Consider the following 15641-nt stretch of genomic DNA (forward strand, 5'->3'; position numbering starts at 1 on the left):
TTAAGGGTTTGTCTCTGAAAGGAAAGGGACAGAGGATGAAAGACTTGAGGAGATGGTAGAGTCTAGTAAGGGTTTTGTTTTTTGTTTCCAGAAAGGAAAAGGCTTAGGTGTATTTGTAGGCAGTAGAGAAGGAGCAAATAAATAGGAAGTAAATATTAGAGAAAGATGAGGCATGATTGTGGGGGTAATCAGCTGGAGAAGACAAGAAGAGATGGTATCAAGTACTTGTGACATTGGCCCTATTCATTCATATGCATGTAAAGAATGTGGTTTGGGAGTTATAGATTTGGAGATCAATGGAACCTGACCCAAGAAAGACTTTTCAAAACAGAAGGCAGCTGAATCCAGAGGTTATTCCTCTCTTAATATTCCAGCTATGGAAACAGAAGCTTCTAGTGTCTGAAGACTGTGATAGCTATCTAAAACACACTTATTCCTTATCCCCTGCTTTTGATTCTGTCAGGGATATGACAGAATTACAGAATTTCAGTGTTAGATGAAATTTCAGAAACCATCTACTGAATATAACTTATTCCTAATTACCCCCCTTTCCCTTCTGCTGTTTTCATGGTACTTGAATATATTTGAACATACACATTTTACACACTTTTCCCAAGAAAATCTCTAATATGTAAATTGTGGCCAAGATATACTTTACTGAAGGGAGCCAAAGTGCCTGATCCAGGAATCAGGCTAGTCCTAGATAAATTAGTTCCAGGTTTTTACTATGGCCAGTCCAAAGTGACTGGTCCTGGTTTTTCACTTGAGAAGCAGTTGTAAATCAGAGCCTTTCTGATATCCTGTGATCCAGGGAGGTGCCCTGTTTTGGGATTACTGCCAGAAGGTCTTAAGCTCTCCCATACATTTTTAGATACTATTCATATGGCTTGGAAATCATCAAAGGACATGATAATCATCAAGGCCTAAATTGACATCATTATCTGGCTTATTGAAACTGAACAAAGAATATTAGAAAACTAAATGGCCTTTATTGTTTCATTATTCTATAAAAACCTTGCTTGTTATATCAATAAATGGATTGCTTGACAATCATGCCTATACCATGATTTCTCACACTTTCATGGGCTAGTGTGTCAGTTTAGGGCTGGCTTATGAAACCCCTTAAGATATCTCTACAATTGGTGCCTGGAACAGGGATCTGAAAGAAGATATGAGGAAAGTGCCTTCCTTGGGACTCTGGAAAAAAGAAATCTTCATCAGAAGAGGTATCTCAGTGGCCACAGCCTCATGGTAAGAGGTTAAGGAAGGGATAGTTTCACCCTGAGTCTAGTAGTTTTTAGGGCTAGAGAAGAACTGGGCTATTAGGGAAATCTTTTAGAAGTTTTAGGGCTAAAAGAGTCACCAGGCTTAGTGGTAGATGCGGGACTAAAAACATTAAGATAAGGACCCGGTCTCCGTAAAAAGCTGTCAGGAGAAAATGGGACAGGTACAAAGTGAAAGTAGAGACCGAGAAAACTATCTAAGACTGTTAAAAAGAATAATTAAAGAAAATTGGGAACTAGCCAGGAGACAGAGGAGTGAGAGATCTACAGAGGAGAGATTCCAGCATTTCCCCATTTCTGCCTTTTTTCCATGGAATATATTAATGATATGTTTAACATCAGAAAGGAAGGTGCCAAAGGCAGCTCGAACCATCCTGTGTAATGCGGCTGTCTCTGTTAAAAACAGATCAAAAGGAAAGTGTCAAGCAAGCCTTTCCTGGCCTGGAGTGCCAAGTAACTATTTTAGTTTTTTCAGGAGATCTACTATTCTGTAAGCTTTTGGATCCATTCTGCTATTTTTCTGTAGCTATCTGCTTTTTGTGTGTGTGTCTGTGTGTGAATGAGTGTGAGAGTAATTTGTTATTCTATAAGATTTAAAATGTAGCTAATTTTCTTTGCGACATTGTTACCTCGTACCCTCTCCCCCTCCATTATTGCCTGCCAGAGTTCACAAACGACTGGTGGGAGATGAGGGAGTATGAGAGGGAATAAGTATTGTATTATATGATGGTTGTGGCAAAAGTGTAGAAGTGTCAGGTTAGAATTAGAAAGTAATAAAGCAGGGGCAGCCAGGTGGCACAGTGAGTAAGAGCACGGGCCCCAGCAATGGGAGACCTGGAATCGGTTCCAGCCTCAGATACTCGGCACCCACACAAAAAATAACTGGCCGTGTAACCTTGAGCAAGTTACTTAACCCTGATTGCTTTAAAAAAAAAAAAAAGAAAGAAAAGAAAAAGGAAGTAATAAGGCATGTGTGGTTTTAAAGGGGGATTTAATCAAAGTCCAGCAGAAAAAATGACAGTAGGAAAAGCAAGAAAGTTTAAGTAAGTAGCAATGAGATGAGCATGGATAGGAAGTTAAGATAGGTATAAATTATTTGCTATTTGAAAAGTGTGAACAGAAGTTTTAAGATTTTTAAAAGTTTGAAAATCTCCTCCTCTTCATTCCACTCTGGCCAAGTGGAGTGAGGAGAAGGTGATAAGAAATGAGGGAATTTTTTCCCTCAGATCAAAGAGGCATACAAACAAGCATTTAACCATTTCCTGCCTCACCTATTAGAGAAAAAAGTTTGTGTATTGGAATGCTACTAAAAGTCAATTTGAACTTATTCTGGTCATTTTAGGGAATGTGAAAAAGTGAATTAGTGTCACTCCTAACTTTAATGCTAAAGATAAGTCAGAATTTATTATACTAATTGGCTTAGGCAAATTGGGATATTTCTAAGATCTTATAAGAAACACCTCAAAGATGTTTTAGTTCTCTAGTACTAGAGAGAAGGGAGTTTGGTACCACTCCCATCTCACTGTCCCTGGAGGATTCAAAGCTCTCACTTTTAAAGAAGTTTTTTAGGAGTGGACACATAAATAAAGTTTACTAGAGTAAAAAGTAAAATTAGCTGAAAACATTTTACAAAAATTTATTAAAGTCTATCGTCCTAGATCAGATTAAACAGAGAGTGCTCTAGAAATAATAGGAAATTTAAGTTACCCTCCCAATCTGACTAAAGGAAGAAAGCATAATAAATCTATCAAGGACCCCACTGCAATATCCCTGAGGCACCCTGAAGGCCACACATTTTTTAGACAAGCAGATGAACCTCTCCTTTCAAACATCTAAATCCACAATCAGACTTTGCAGCTGTGAGGAGAGGAGAAAAATCTCTGCACTTAATACACCCAATTTTTTATGAATAATTTGTGCAAGTGATGATTTGAAAATGCAATTAATGTCTTGATGTCATTGTGTTGTGGTCTTTTAAATTGTAGAAAAAAATCTATTATAGAGTGAAAATTGAGGGAGCATTTTCAAGTAGAAAATCAGGTATTTACACCTCAACCTGGAGTTAAAGAGGAGATTACAACTAAAACAATTTGGTTATTGGAACTTGCAAGATTGTTAATTGAGTTATTTTATTGTTTTACTGCAAAAAAAACTTAAAATTATTCATTGATTTCTGCATGTAGAAAGGAGGAGACTGGGTGAAAACTTTATTTTGGATTAATTCTGCCCATTCAGAATATTCCTCCTCCATATGTGAGAGTTAGCAACCCAGGGGCATAAGCATTAGCCTAGCCCTTCCCCCAGTCTCTCCTGCTTAGAATCCATATCAGTATTACTTATGTGGTAAAACTGCCAAAAGCCCATGGAAACCATCTCTAGAGGCAAGGTCATTCAGCCTGAGAAAGGAACTTGTTTTAATTATAACTCGCTAAGAAAGTTGCAGCCATGTGACCTTAGGCAAGTCACAACCCCAATTGCTCTGCCTTCCCCCCCTCCTTCCTCCAAAAAGCAAAAAAAAAAAATCCCATTTTGGATTTTGGGGCAACTAGGTGGCACAGTGAATAGAGCACCAGCCCTGGAGTCAGGAGGACCTGAGTTCAAATTCTATCTCAGACACTTGACACACTTACTGACCATGTGACTTTAGGCAAGTCACTTAACCCCAATTGCCCACCAAAAGAAAAAGTTGCAAAATATTAAAAAGATTTGTAACAATTTGGCTTTTACATCAGGATAAGTTTAAATTTGAGAAAGAAAAACTTTAAATAAAATTCTTTATGTAGGAGAAACCTAGTAAATCTCTATTGTTTATTACAGCTCCACGGGAATAAAAAATTTAATTGTGATTTTGTGATTTGTTGTGCACTGTGGTTTGGTGAAAGAATTTTTTTTAACTACTTAAGGCTCACCTTAAGAAGAGTCTAATATCAATAGCTTTTAAAGTACTGTGATCAGATTAATTTAGTATACCTTATTTGACTTAAAACACTTTTTAATATCTAAAGAATTCTAGAATCAACTAGAAAATTAGTATGTTAATAATACTTTGGGGATTTATGTTACTTAAAGACATTTTGCTATACCTTTTTGACTAAAATACTTTGTTATATCTAAAGAATTCCACAATTATCTAGGAATTAATTTTTTACAATACTTTTGGTATTTATGTTACTTAAGAAAATTTTTATACCAACTTAGTCTTAATCTCAATTTTAAAAGTTTGTTTTGCTCTAACTATACACAGAACTATTAGGTTATAAAGTTTTAACTATTTTTTTTCTTTTCTCTCACAAAACTTTGATGATCATTTATAATTCTTAAAACTAGAAATATAGTCTACTATATTGATTCTAATAATTATAAAGTTATTATTACTCACTTTATTTGTGCTTATAATACAAAGCTTTTAGCTATGATTTTTACTGTTCAATGATTTTTTTCTTTTCCCTTTAATATTGAGTCAGATAGCAAATATTGAGTGTACATGTGCCAACATATTTGATACTGTTAAACTTAAACACACTCAGAATACAGATCTTTTTAACCTTTTTCAGAAATTACAAGCTCTTATAAGATAGAGGCTACTACCTATATTGCAGTTTATCCTTCATTTCCTAGGTCTCTTTATCTAAATAATATGACTATTAATCAGAAGTTTAAGTTTTTCCAACTTTTCCCCCCAAATATTCATAGAATTTACTCTTATTTTTATCAAAATACATATACTCTAGGTAAACAATTCCATGTTACTAGGGGAAAAGCTAGACAGATCATTAAAAACTGCCCTCAATGTGTTATCTATATTACTCCTCCAGCTTCCATTCAGACTGGGGAAGCAGTAAAAAATGTAATTAACCAGATATTATGATCTTTTGCTTCTATGGATGTTCTAAAACTTTTGAAAACTGATTATACTCTCATTTCAATCTTTTTGTGATCATTTTAAAATAAATTTAATTATAAGCATAACCCTTATAATCCCACTGGTTAAGTTACACTTGACATATGAAATAAAGATCATAAGTCCAGCCTTTAAAACTTAATCCATTCTAGTTCAAACTTACCAGGCCATACTTAATTAATGTTACTCCTTTTCATTCTAGGCAAACTGGCATAGCTATTACTCAAACTTGACATTCTATCTCCTACCCCCAACTTTTATACAAGTAAAACCTATTTATAACATTAAAAAGGAGGGACTTGGACCAATACACCACAAAGGCAATCAGGTACTGCCCTATACACCTTAAATTTTTTAAGCATCACTAAAAATGAGTATACACAAGCAGAAAAATAGTTTGAAAAGGTACACACTCCCTGTGGAGAATTCCCCAAACAAGAACTAGGTAGGACCTGACCCTTAACTATGAGGGGCAAGGCTTTATTTCTTTTCTTTCTATCAGATCCTGCTGTGAGAATGCAAACATGGAATTCCACAACCCACCTTGCAGATACAGAGAATTCAGAGAAAAAGGATCAGGAGACCCCTTCCACAAAAACAACCCAAGAAGAAGTGACTTAGCATCTCACATTTTCACAAAATAATACTACCCTCCAATGCAATACCTGCTTAACTCGTCATTGTCAGACTTATTGTTAGACTTATTATTCTTGTCAGATTTCTTGTTCCTAGACTCACTGCCCTACTATTATTGTACTATTATTGATCATTTCAACCACTGTTGTCTACAATTTCTCTACTTAGAAAAATCCAAAAAACTGTACAATATGTTAATGAACTTTCATAAAATGTTTTTATAGCCTTTAAGATACTACATGATATTAGATAAGATTCTTACCATTAGTATTATATTTTAGATTATGAATTAAAAGCTTTAAAAATCAACTGTTACTTAGATGTGATTATGTATATACATATAGTTGTGTAACTCCTTTACCATAATAGCTCTGATTCTAATGTCTCTTGGGACAAAATATATGCCTAACTTCTTGTGCTTGGCATGATTCAAATATTACAAATTATATCAGAAAACATCCAGAATAGTCATCACTCTGGAACTGACCCAGGAACATTGCCAACACAATTTTATCAGCATTGTTAAAGTTATCGCCTTTTAATTTGATGTCTATGTTTTTATACATCTTACCTGTATTGATTATTGTATTATTTCTTTGTATCTTTGAAATCATTAACTCAGATGTATGAACATAACTTTTTAGGGTAATGTTACTTGTAAAAATAGTAATCTCACATCATGTATTTCTAAGGTCATCAGTATGTTATCACCATTTTTTGCTGTCTTTCCCCACCAATGTATCTCATGCTTCATACCAATCTGCAGAAGAGCATAACTTAGAGCATAGCTTAGTTTGATCAGAGAGGCTTTAAAATATAAAAAAGAATTTCATAGAGCTACTATTATTGACATATATCTTTAGTATTTTAGTTATCATTGTTACATTTTTCAGCTATATCTTTACTATCCATAATTCATACTGTCCAGTATGCTGTAGAACTAGCAAAAAAAATTATATATGTATAATCTGAAGCACTTCGAGTACAGGAAAAAATCAATCAGGATACCCAGACTAAAATTGAAACATTAGAACAATCTATACTAGATATAGGAGATGCAGTAGAGACCCTTAAGAATTGGAAATCTCTACAAGTGGCAGGTGTATATCTATTTCTGTCACCCTCAGATTATATTACTCCTCCAAGATCATCATTACCTGGGAGAGATTAGAGTCTGCTTAATGGGAGCAAGGCTTGATTCCAATATCACCATTGGAAATAAAGGTTTTCCATCAGATTATCTAAGATACTAAACATAGTGAGGTCACAGGGATTGACCGAGAAGAAGTAGCAAAGACAATTATTGATACATTTAAGAAAATTTCTCCATTTCAAATCATACTGGCTCTTGTTATGCACTTGCTTCCTATATTGATTGTTATAATAATTTTCTGTATAATTGTGCTATGTATTAGTACAAATGATATCCTGTAATGTCGAGGCTTTAGGCACTGAGGTACATGCCTTATTTATTTATAAAAAAGGAGGAGATTAAGGGAGCCAAAACACCTGATCTAGGAATCAGGCTGGTCCTAGATAAATTAGCTCCAGGTTTTTACTGTGACCAATCCAAAGTGGCTGGTCCTGGTTTTTCCCTTGAGAAGCAGCTATAAATCAGAGCCTTTCTGACATCCTGTGATCCAGGGAGGTGCCCTGTTCTGGGATTACTCCCAGAAGATGTTAAGCTCTCCATACATTTTTAGATACTATTCATATGGCTTGGAAATCATCAAAGGACATGATAATCATCAAGGCCTAAATTGACATCATTATCTGGTTTATTGAAACTGAACAGAGAGTGTTAGAAAACTTAATGACCTTTATTGTTTCATTATTCTATAATAATTGCTCATGGTATCTGATTGACAATCATGCCTGTACCATGATTTCTAACACTTTCATGGGCTAGTGTGTCAGTTTAGGGTTGGCTTAAGAAACCACTTGAGATATTTCTACACTTTACATTTTGCTGTTTAAAAAAAAAATGGGGGCAGCTAGGTGGTACAGTAAATAGAGTACTGGTCCTGGAGTCTGGAGGACCTGAGTTCAAATCCAGCCTCAGACACTTAACACTTACTAGCCATGTGACCTTGGGAAAGTCACTAAACATCATTTGCCTTGCCCTCCCCCCTCCACAAAGCAAAAATAAATATATATTAAAGTTATCATGCAACTTTCTTTAAAAAAAAAAGGCAAATGAAGAAATACAGACCAAAATATGCAGAACCAAGAGAACAAGAAACACAATAACTAGAGTAATGCAGGATTACTAAATGGATGCCAAATTGTAAATAATGGAGAAATTAGTGGAGGTCCTGGAGAAGAGATGAGACATGTCTCTTTCCTCTACTATTGTAGATAATATTAGACACATTTTATTCAGTATATGGGTTTTTTTTTTTTGCTTAATTCTTTTTTCTCTGTCTTAAGAGAGGGTTCACTTTGAAAAGGGGCATAGAAAATGAATGACAAAGACAAATGGCATCAATAAAATTTTTAATATGCAAAATTTTGTTTTCTTAAAATTATCATTTTAAACTTGACATGAAATTATTATTTCCTTAAATTGTTACCCTACTTGATTGTATACAATTTACAAGTTGGCAACTCTACAGAATTACATTGAGAGAGAGAGTCAATGACAGGAACACAAAACACCTGGACAAACAGAAGTTATATGTTGTCACATAGTATTTCAGACCAAGTTATACAATAAAACAAGTAATGATATTATCTCTGACTATACACCTTCATACTACTTTAGTAAGCTAATGGCCATTTTCCAAATATGCTGAAGAAAAATTCAACCAAAATAACTTCACTAGTTGTAAGAAAATAACTTAGTTTCCATTCTCACAACTTTACCTAAGAAGTGGCAATGTGTTGCAGAGCCCTTGGTACTACCAATTTTGTACTCATTTTGTTCAGTACTACCTATTTTATCACAATTGAAAAATAATAGGTCAAAAAAGTAATATTTTTTTTATTTAAAGTCTTAATAGTAAACAAATTTAACTATACATTTGAAGATTCTTAAGGTATCTGGTGAGCATAATTATATTTAAGAATTACATATCCCTTTCTATGGATTTAAAAACAAAAACATTTACAAAAACATTAACAGCAATCTTTAAATTCATCAGACAGTTACATTATGTTCTGGAACTCAAAAATTAGGCTACAGGGATGGACCAAGGCATAGAGGATTTAGGGTCATCTTGTGGAATCTAAAAGACAAAATACAGATTTTTAAAAGCAATATTAAAAATGTTTTAAAGGTGAAAATGAATACATGCATTCAACCCATGTGATTGATTTCAATTTACCTGAGTTGTAGTCCATACAGAGTTTTTTTTTAAACAATTCAAACAGTCAATATTGATGGGATTGATGCTTCCATGAATATTCAGGAGGGGTTATCAGCAATCAGCATCTCCCCAAGGCTTAGAGGAAGAAGTATCCCTCAGGACTAGCCTTCTCTGGGAGTCCAGGTCATGCCTGAGTCTCCAACTCCAAATTCTCCCATTTGCATGGTGACTAAGAATAGCTTCCTTTTTGTTTTTCAAATTGGTCCAAAAAGATTTTTTTAACATGCTGTGATTTCAGAGAAGAGCAGTTTAAGTGGAAAGAGTACAAGACCAGGATTCAATAAGAAGTGGGTTTTAATCCCGTGTTTATTATTAACTATCAACATGGTCCTGAGTAAATCACTGCTTTCAGTCTTCTCCTCTAGAAAATGGAAGGATTGGATGAGGCAATTTCAAAGGTCCCTTATAACTACAGCATTCTATAAGTAGCCAGGATTCTCCGTTATAAATCACTGATTTAGTGGAAGTGGGACAGGGGAATCTTTAATTGCCATTACTATCACATGGGTGAATGAACATAGTTTGGAAAGGTCTTTATTTAATGTCCAGAGAAAAGGTGCCTCCAAGTCATTACAACTGCTAGCAAAGCATTATTTCTAATGGTTTTTAGTCATTCCAGTAGCTTATGACTTATCAAATGTAAAGGAAAATGTGCTACTTTACTTATTCCTGAGGACTTAAGGAGGAATTAAGAGTACCTGAGCCTTATCCACTGGTGCCAGCCATATATTTGGTTTGTAGTTAGTGTCCCCTGCTTCAAACTTTTCCCATTTCTAAGTCTGACTTGACTTTCCACAAGAGGAGGTTTGTTTTAAAAGGGAAATTCTGTGCCTCTTTTGTTGGAAGAACTTTAATTTAATGACACCATGTAATCAACCCATAATCAATATCACCAATGCATGATATGTGGCTCTAGGCAAGTCACTTACTTCTGTTTGCCCCAGTCTCTTCATCCATAAAATGGGGTCATAATAGCATCTACCTGCCAAGGTTATTGTGAGGGTTGTTGGGAGACAATAATTACACAGCACTTAGCACAATGTCTAGTATATAGGAAGCCCTATATAAATATTAGCTATCATTATCATACTCATTATCAAGTAACACTTATTGGATGCTTGATAGATACAAAACGATTCAGGCACAATGATGAGGTCTTGCCAATGCTGGAAAGAGCACTAGAGCTTACACTGGGAGGACTGGGTCCTTAGCCCAGATCTTGCCCATGTCTCTGTTTCTTCATCTGCAAAATGAAGGGATTAAACAAAAAAGACCACTTCTCCTCCAGCTCTAAGAGTCTAACTCTGTCACATGTCACAAGTTGTACAGCAGTAGTTTCAAAAGTGTGTTTTCCAAAGGGCCAATGTGTCCATACATTTTTAACAAATTCAACATGATGTGCAATGAGATCATTTAGAATGTGTTGCATCATTATCCTGAGTACTCTCTCCTCACTAGGCAGAAAATAGTACCATAGTAGGTACCAGAAAGATGTTGCTTAAAGGTCAAGAAGCCCAAGTTTCTTGTAGTCCAAGTTTGTCTCCACTTCTTCTGCCCCCTTTTAGCTCACTATTCCCAGGGGTTCTGTATCCTCAGACTATCCTTGTCCCTCAGGGCTCACCCATTCTCTACTTAGTTTTTGTTGAGGAAGCACTAAGCCCTATCTTATCTTAGTGCCATCTTCATTTATCTCTCCAATTCTGGAGTACCCTGCATGGGCACCTTAACTTAGGACCAGCTCTTACACTCCCAAATACCTACACTCCACAATGAAGACAAAAGGAGAACAAGACCCAAGCCCAATACCATACAATGTCAGTCACTGAATACCTTCCAGAGTCAATCAGTCACTCTTGTGTACTCCTTTTTAGCCCACTATGGTGACCATCACATTCAAAACAACGTGATCTATAATATACTACTCCTTTCCCACTATCTGTGCTTTAGAGGTTCAATGATGGTACAAATTTAGCTATCAATGTGTCCCAAAAACATCTCCAGGTTTCTGAGCAAGATGAGACCCATAATTGTTTATCTTCTGCCTCTAGGCTCAACAGTCCCTCAAATTCTCCTTACCATAATAGCATCACCACTGTTGATCACTTCTAACTGAAGCTATTCGGTTCCTTGGCCCACTTATTTTGATTTTCATTGTCTCAAGGGTTTGAAAAGTAACAGCTAACCTAATAATTTTTCTGCTAATGACAATGTACTATCTTTCCCAGGGTTCTGACATTTACCATAATTAATGTCTTAGGCCAAGGCAATGACTTGGGGATTTCAAAACATTGGAAAGTTGACAAGAAACAGATCTAGGATAAGAGGAAGTATTGGCAGCTCAGATCACATCAGATAAATTGTAACCTAATCCACTTATGTAACAGAAGGCAACCTGGAAAGGGCCTGAGGAGTAGATTAGCATCACCAGGGTGACTGAGTAAGATGATGACTATAAGCACTTTGAGTATGTGCCCACACCCATACATTAGTGCTCACACCCTTGGCAAGTTTTGGAGCTAAGAACCCAGGAAAAGGTTGATTCAAATTAGTGATACTTTCTTCAGTGCATCCCATTATACCATTATACATTTCTCTTTTATTTTCAGGTTTATCTAGATCTCTGAATGTGAAATGTTATATATCATCTTATTCTTCCCTTTCTTTGCCTCTGTTACAAATTGATAATAATCACATTTCAAAGCTTACAAAGCACTTCCATAGACATTATCTTAACTTGATTCTCATACAGTCCTGTAAAGAATATATTATTTCTATTTCATAGATGTGGTAAATGATTGTAAAGTCTCATGACATGGGACAGTTAGAAAGCATGGGGGATAGAGTACTGGGTCTGAAGTAAGGAAGACCAGAGTTCAAGTGTTACCTCAGACACTTACTAGCCATGTGACCATAGGTAAGTCGCTTAATTTCTATTTGTCTCATTTTCCTCAAAAGTAAAATGGGGATAATAATAGTACTTACCTCCCAGATTTCTGAAAATCAAAAGAGATAACATTTATAAAATGTTCAGCACAGTACCTGGCATATAGTAGGTACTATATAAATGCTAGTTATTCAATATTATTATATTCTTTTAAATTTTTATTAGTCATGGAATCAAGACTTTAATTCTAGGTCTACTGTTCCTTTTACTTTACCACATTTTACCTCAAAGGGCAACAATAAAAAAGCTTTATGTAATTTTTACAGCTTTTTCTAAAAAGATATTTCAGTTATAGTTTGATCCTCACCACAACTTTGTAAGGTAGACATGGCAGGCTTAATAACCATTAGGTCTGAAGATAACAAAAGACTTGCCCATCTTGTAGGTGATCAAACAAGGACTCAGACTGAGTCACTAGAACAGGTCTGGAAGAGGTGAATGGTCAAAGTAGGTCTTTAGTGAAGAAGTTATTGAGGTTATAGAATCCTTAAATAAATATCTTCTTTCTGAACTGTGGTTGAATTGTATTCCTCAGAATACTTGACGAGGATGATTGTAAATCAATATTACTAAAGACAGTCTTGCTCCAAGTATATTCAGAGATCTCTTATGCTTATCCTATTCTTAGACCCACCATCCTAGCTTTTGGCTGGGATGGCATGAAATGGAAATCACCTAAAGTGATACAATGGAAAGATCATTGGTCTGGAGACAGAAGAGCAGAGGTTCAGAACCTCTCTTTGAAAATCCTTGTGTGAAGACATTGGGTAATTCATTTAATCTTTCTGGGCTTTAGTTTCCCAATATGTAAAAGAGGGGTGTGGATTAGATGGCCTCTGAGGTCCCTTCCAGTCATATAGATCTATGATTCCAAGAAACAAGCTTTATAATTTTGGCTGGTATATAAACCTGGTTATGTCTTCAAAAAACTACTGAATGCTTTCTCAATCTTTTCACTACCAAATCATTCAATGACCTTTGTCTTTGCCTATATAACATAAATGGATCTTCTAACCTCTTTGCCAATAAGCACTGTGTGTGGCTACTGTCAAGTTACTTTTTGTTACATATATACTCATAAAATTCTGGTTACCCCTTCTTGTGACTTTCCTCTTTCAATATATAACGTTTCCTCTCTTTCTTTTGTGCCCTTTTGCTCTTGGGCTCAGGACTTTCCCTCCTGATCTTGAAGGAAGTGTTAATAAAACTAAGGAAAACTAGGGAGTTAGAAAAGCTAAAGAAATCCAAGACAAAGGGTGACTGGTTTGGAAATAGAAACTCTTTCAACCAAAAATTATTAATTGAGCTTATAACCTAACTGGGTAAACCAGTTTGCAATCTAGCTTATGATCTCTTTGCTCAATTGAAAATCCTCTCTCGAAAGTTACCAATGATCTCTTAATTTCCAGATCTCCCGGCCTTCTTCTCTACCTCTCTGCACCATCTGACATTGTTGATGGCCTTTTCCTCCTGGATTCTCTCTCTTCCCTGGGTTGTCATGTCACTGCTGGTTCTACCTGTTGGACAGCTCCCTCTGTTTCTTTGTTGATTAAGCATCCATATCACTCCCCTTAATTCTGAGTGTGCCACAATGCTCTCCGCTAAGTGTTCTCCCCTTCTCTCTGCACATTCTCACTGGGTGACTTCATTTTTAGTTTCCATAATTTTAATTATCTTCTCTATACAGATGACTACCCAATCTATATACCCAGTCCTAACTTCTCTCTTGAGCTCCAACTGTCTCTTGGACGTTTCAAACTGGATTTTCTATGGGCATTCTGAACTCAACATGTCCAAATCTGAATCATCATCCTTCCACTCAAATCCATCTCCCTTCGGAACTTCCCTAGTTGTTGAGGGATTTACTATCCTTCCATCAGACTAGATTTACCACCTTAATATTATCCTCAACTCCTCATTCTTCCTAATCCCATCTATCCAATCTGTTGCCAAATCCTGTGATTTCTATCTTCACTATATCTTCACACTATCTTCACCTTCTCCATAATTGCATAACCACCACCCTAATTCAGGTCATCATCACCTCTGACTTACACTATTGCAATAGTCTCCTAATTGGTTTCTCTGCATCAAATATAACTCCTTTTCAATCCTTCTTCCATAGAACTACTAAGGTGATTTTTCTAAGGTGCAAGTTTGATCATGTCACTTTTCTTTTCAGTAAACACTTGTAATCCCCTATTTCCTCTAAGATCAAATATAAGATGCTTCATCTCGTTTTTTTACAATCCTTCAGAAATTGTCCCTAACCTACCTTTCTAATGTTATTATACATGACTTTCCTCCCACTCTAGAGGGTCTTGTCAAACTGGCTTCCTTGTGATCCCTGACATATAATACTCCAACTCTCATCTCAACACCTATGCACTGGCTGCCTCCCATGCAACTTCCTCCAAACCTCAGTCCAGTAATCACCTATATGAAGCCTTTCCTGATTCCCCCCAGCTTTGGTGCTCCCCTCCCATCTTGCATTTATTTTGTATATATTTCTTTTTTTTTTTTTAAAGCAATTGGGGTTAAGTAACTTGCTCAAGGTTACACGGCCAGTTATTATTTCTGGGTGTGGTGCTGAGTATCTGAGCCCGGATTTGATCCAGGTCATCCCGACACTGGAGCCGGTGCTCTTACTCACTGAGCCACCTGGCCGCCCCTAAGCAATTGGGGTTAAGTAACTTGCTCAAGGTTATACGGCCAGGTGTTTCTGGGTGGGTGCTAAGTGTCTGAGCCCGGGATTCAATCTCCAGGTGTTCTCAACACTGGAGCCAGTGCTCTTACTCGCTGTGCTACCTGGCCGCCCCATATTTTGTATATATTTCTTTATGCACATGTTGGCTTTTGGAATAGAATATAAACATTTGAGGGCAGATACTGTTCCATTGTTATCTTTGTATTGTATCACTTTGCCTAGTACCTGGCAACAACAAGAGCTTAATAAATGCTTGACTGACTTCCAACAATAAGGTTGGACATATAGGTCAGAGGAAGAAAGATCATTATAGGTTGGATTAGAAGAGATTTTCTGGAGGGAGTTGGACTTGTTTTAGATACCAGACTAACAGTTCACATTCACATCACATTTTAAGGTTGACACTCTCTTAACAACTACCATCTGAAGCAGGAAAGGCAAGTATTATCATTTTACTTCAAGAGATGAGTGAACTCATTAGCTTCAGAGGTTGACTTGCCCAAGGTTACATAGCTAATAAGTATCAAACCAAGGTTCAAATGTAAATCTCTTGACTCCAAGATCAGTACTCTTGCTTCTATACCATGGTGTCTCTCTTGATGGACAGATGGGATTTGGAAAAAGCCTTTTCATTTTTGAAACAAGCCAGGAACAAGTCAGTGTTTGCTGGTTTTATTTTCTTCTTCCCTCCCCACAATCACTAACAAAGGAACCTGGATGCTTAACACTAACTCCAATTGCCTTCCTTTCTCAAGCTGAGAAGTCACAGAGAGGACTTTGATAACAAAAGAAAGAAGTTGTG

The 15641-nt window shown here is 36.2% G+C and overlaps 1 protein-coding gene and 2 long non-coding RNA genes across 5 annotated transcripts in view; 2 read left to right on the forward strand and 1 right to left on the reverse strand.

Annotated features, from left to right (window-relative positions):
• The first annotated feature begins 778 nt into the window (after positions 1 to 778).
• On the forward strand, positions 779 to 7372 carry LOC138147575 (uncharacterized). The gene is made up of 2 exons (XR_011164851.1): positions 779 to 1251; positions 5687 to 7372. It is a non-coding gene; the product is annotated as an uncharacterized lncRNA (long non-coding RNA).
• A 927-nt stretch (positions 7373 to 8299) lies between these two features.
• The window catches only part of LOC138147574 (aldehyde oxidase 3-like), a 112025-nt gene continuing 104683 nt past the window's right edge, over positions 8300 to 15641 (reverse strand). The window contains exon 35 of the mRNA XM_069070105.1: positions 8300 to 9047. Within this exon, the coding sequence (XP_068926206.1) occupies positions 8994 to 9047 (54 nt within the window). The 3' untranslated portion in view covers positions 8300 to 8993. The remainder of the gene's footprint in view (positions 9048 to 15641) is intronic.
• The window catches only part of LOC138147576 (uncharacterized), a 36391-nt gene continuing 32740 nt past the window's right edge, over positions 11991 to 15641 (forward strand). For all 3 annotated transcript variants that reach the window (XR_011164852.1, XR_011164853.1, XR_011164854.1), the window contains exon 1: positions 11991 to 12102. This is a non-coding gene — a long non-coding RNA (uncharacterized lncRNA). The remainder of the gene's footprint in view (positions 12103 to 15641) is intronic.

Source organism: Petaurus breviceps, unplaced genomic scaffold (assembly GCF_028583685.1).
Source record: "Petaurus breviceps papuanus isolate PSGF00001 unplaced genomic scaffold, PetGlider_PUasm1.0 90804, whole genome shotgun sequence".
Taxonomy (NCBI): domain Eukaryota; kingdom Metazoa; phylum Chordata; class Mammalia; order Diprotodontia; family Petauridae; genus Petaurus; species Petaurus breviceps.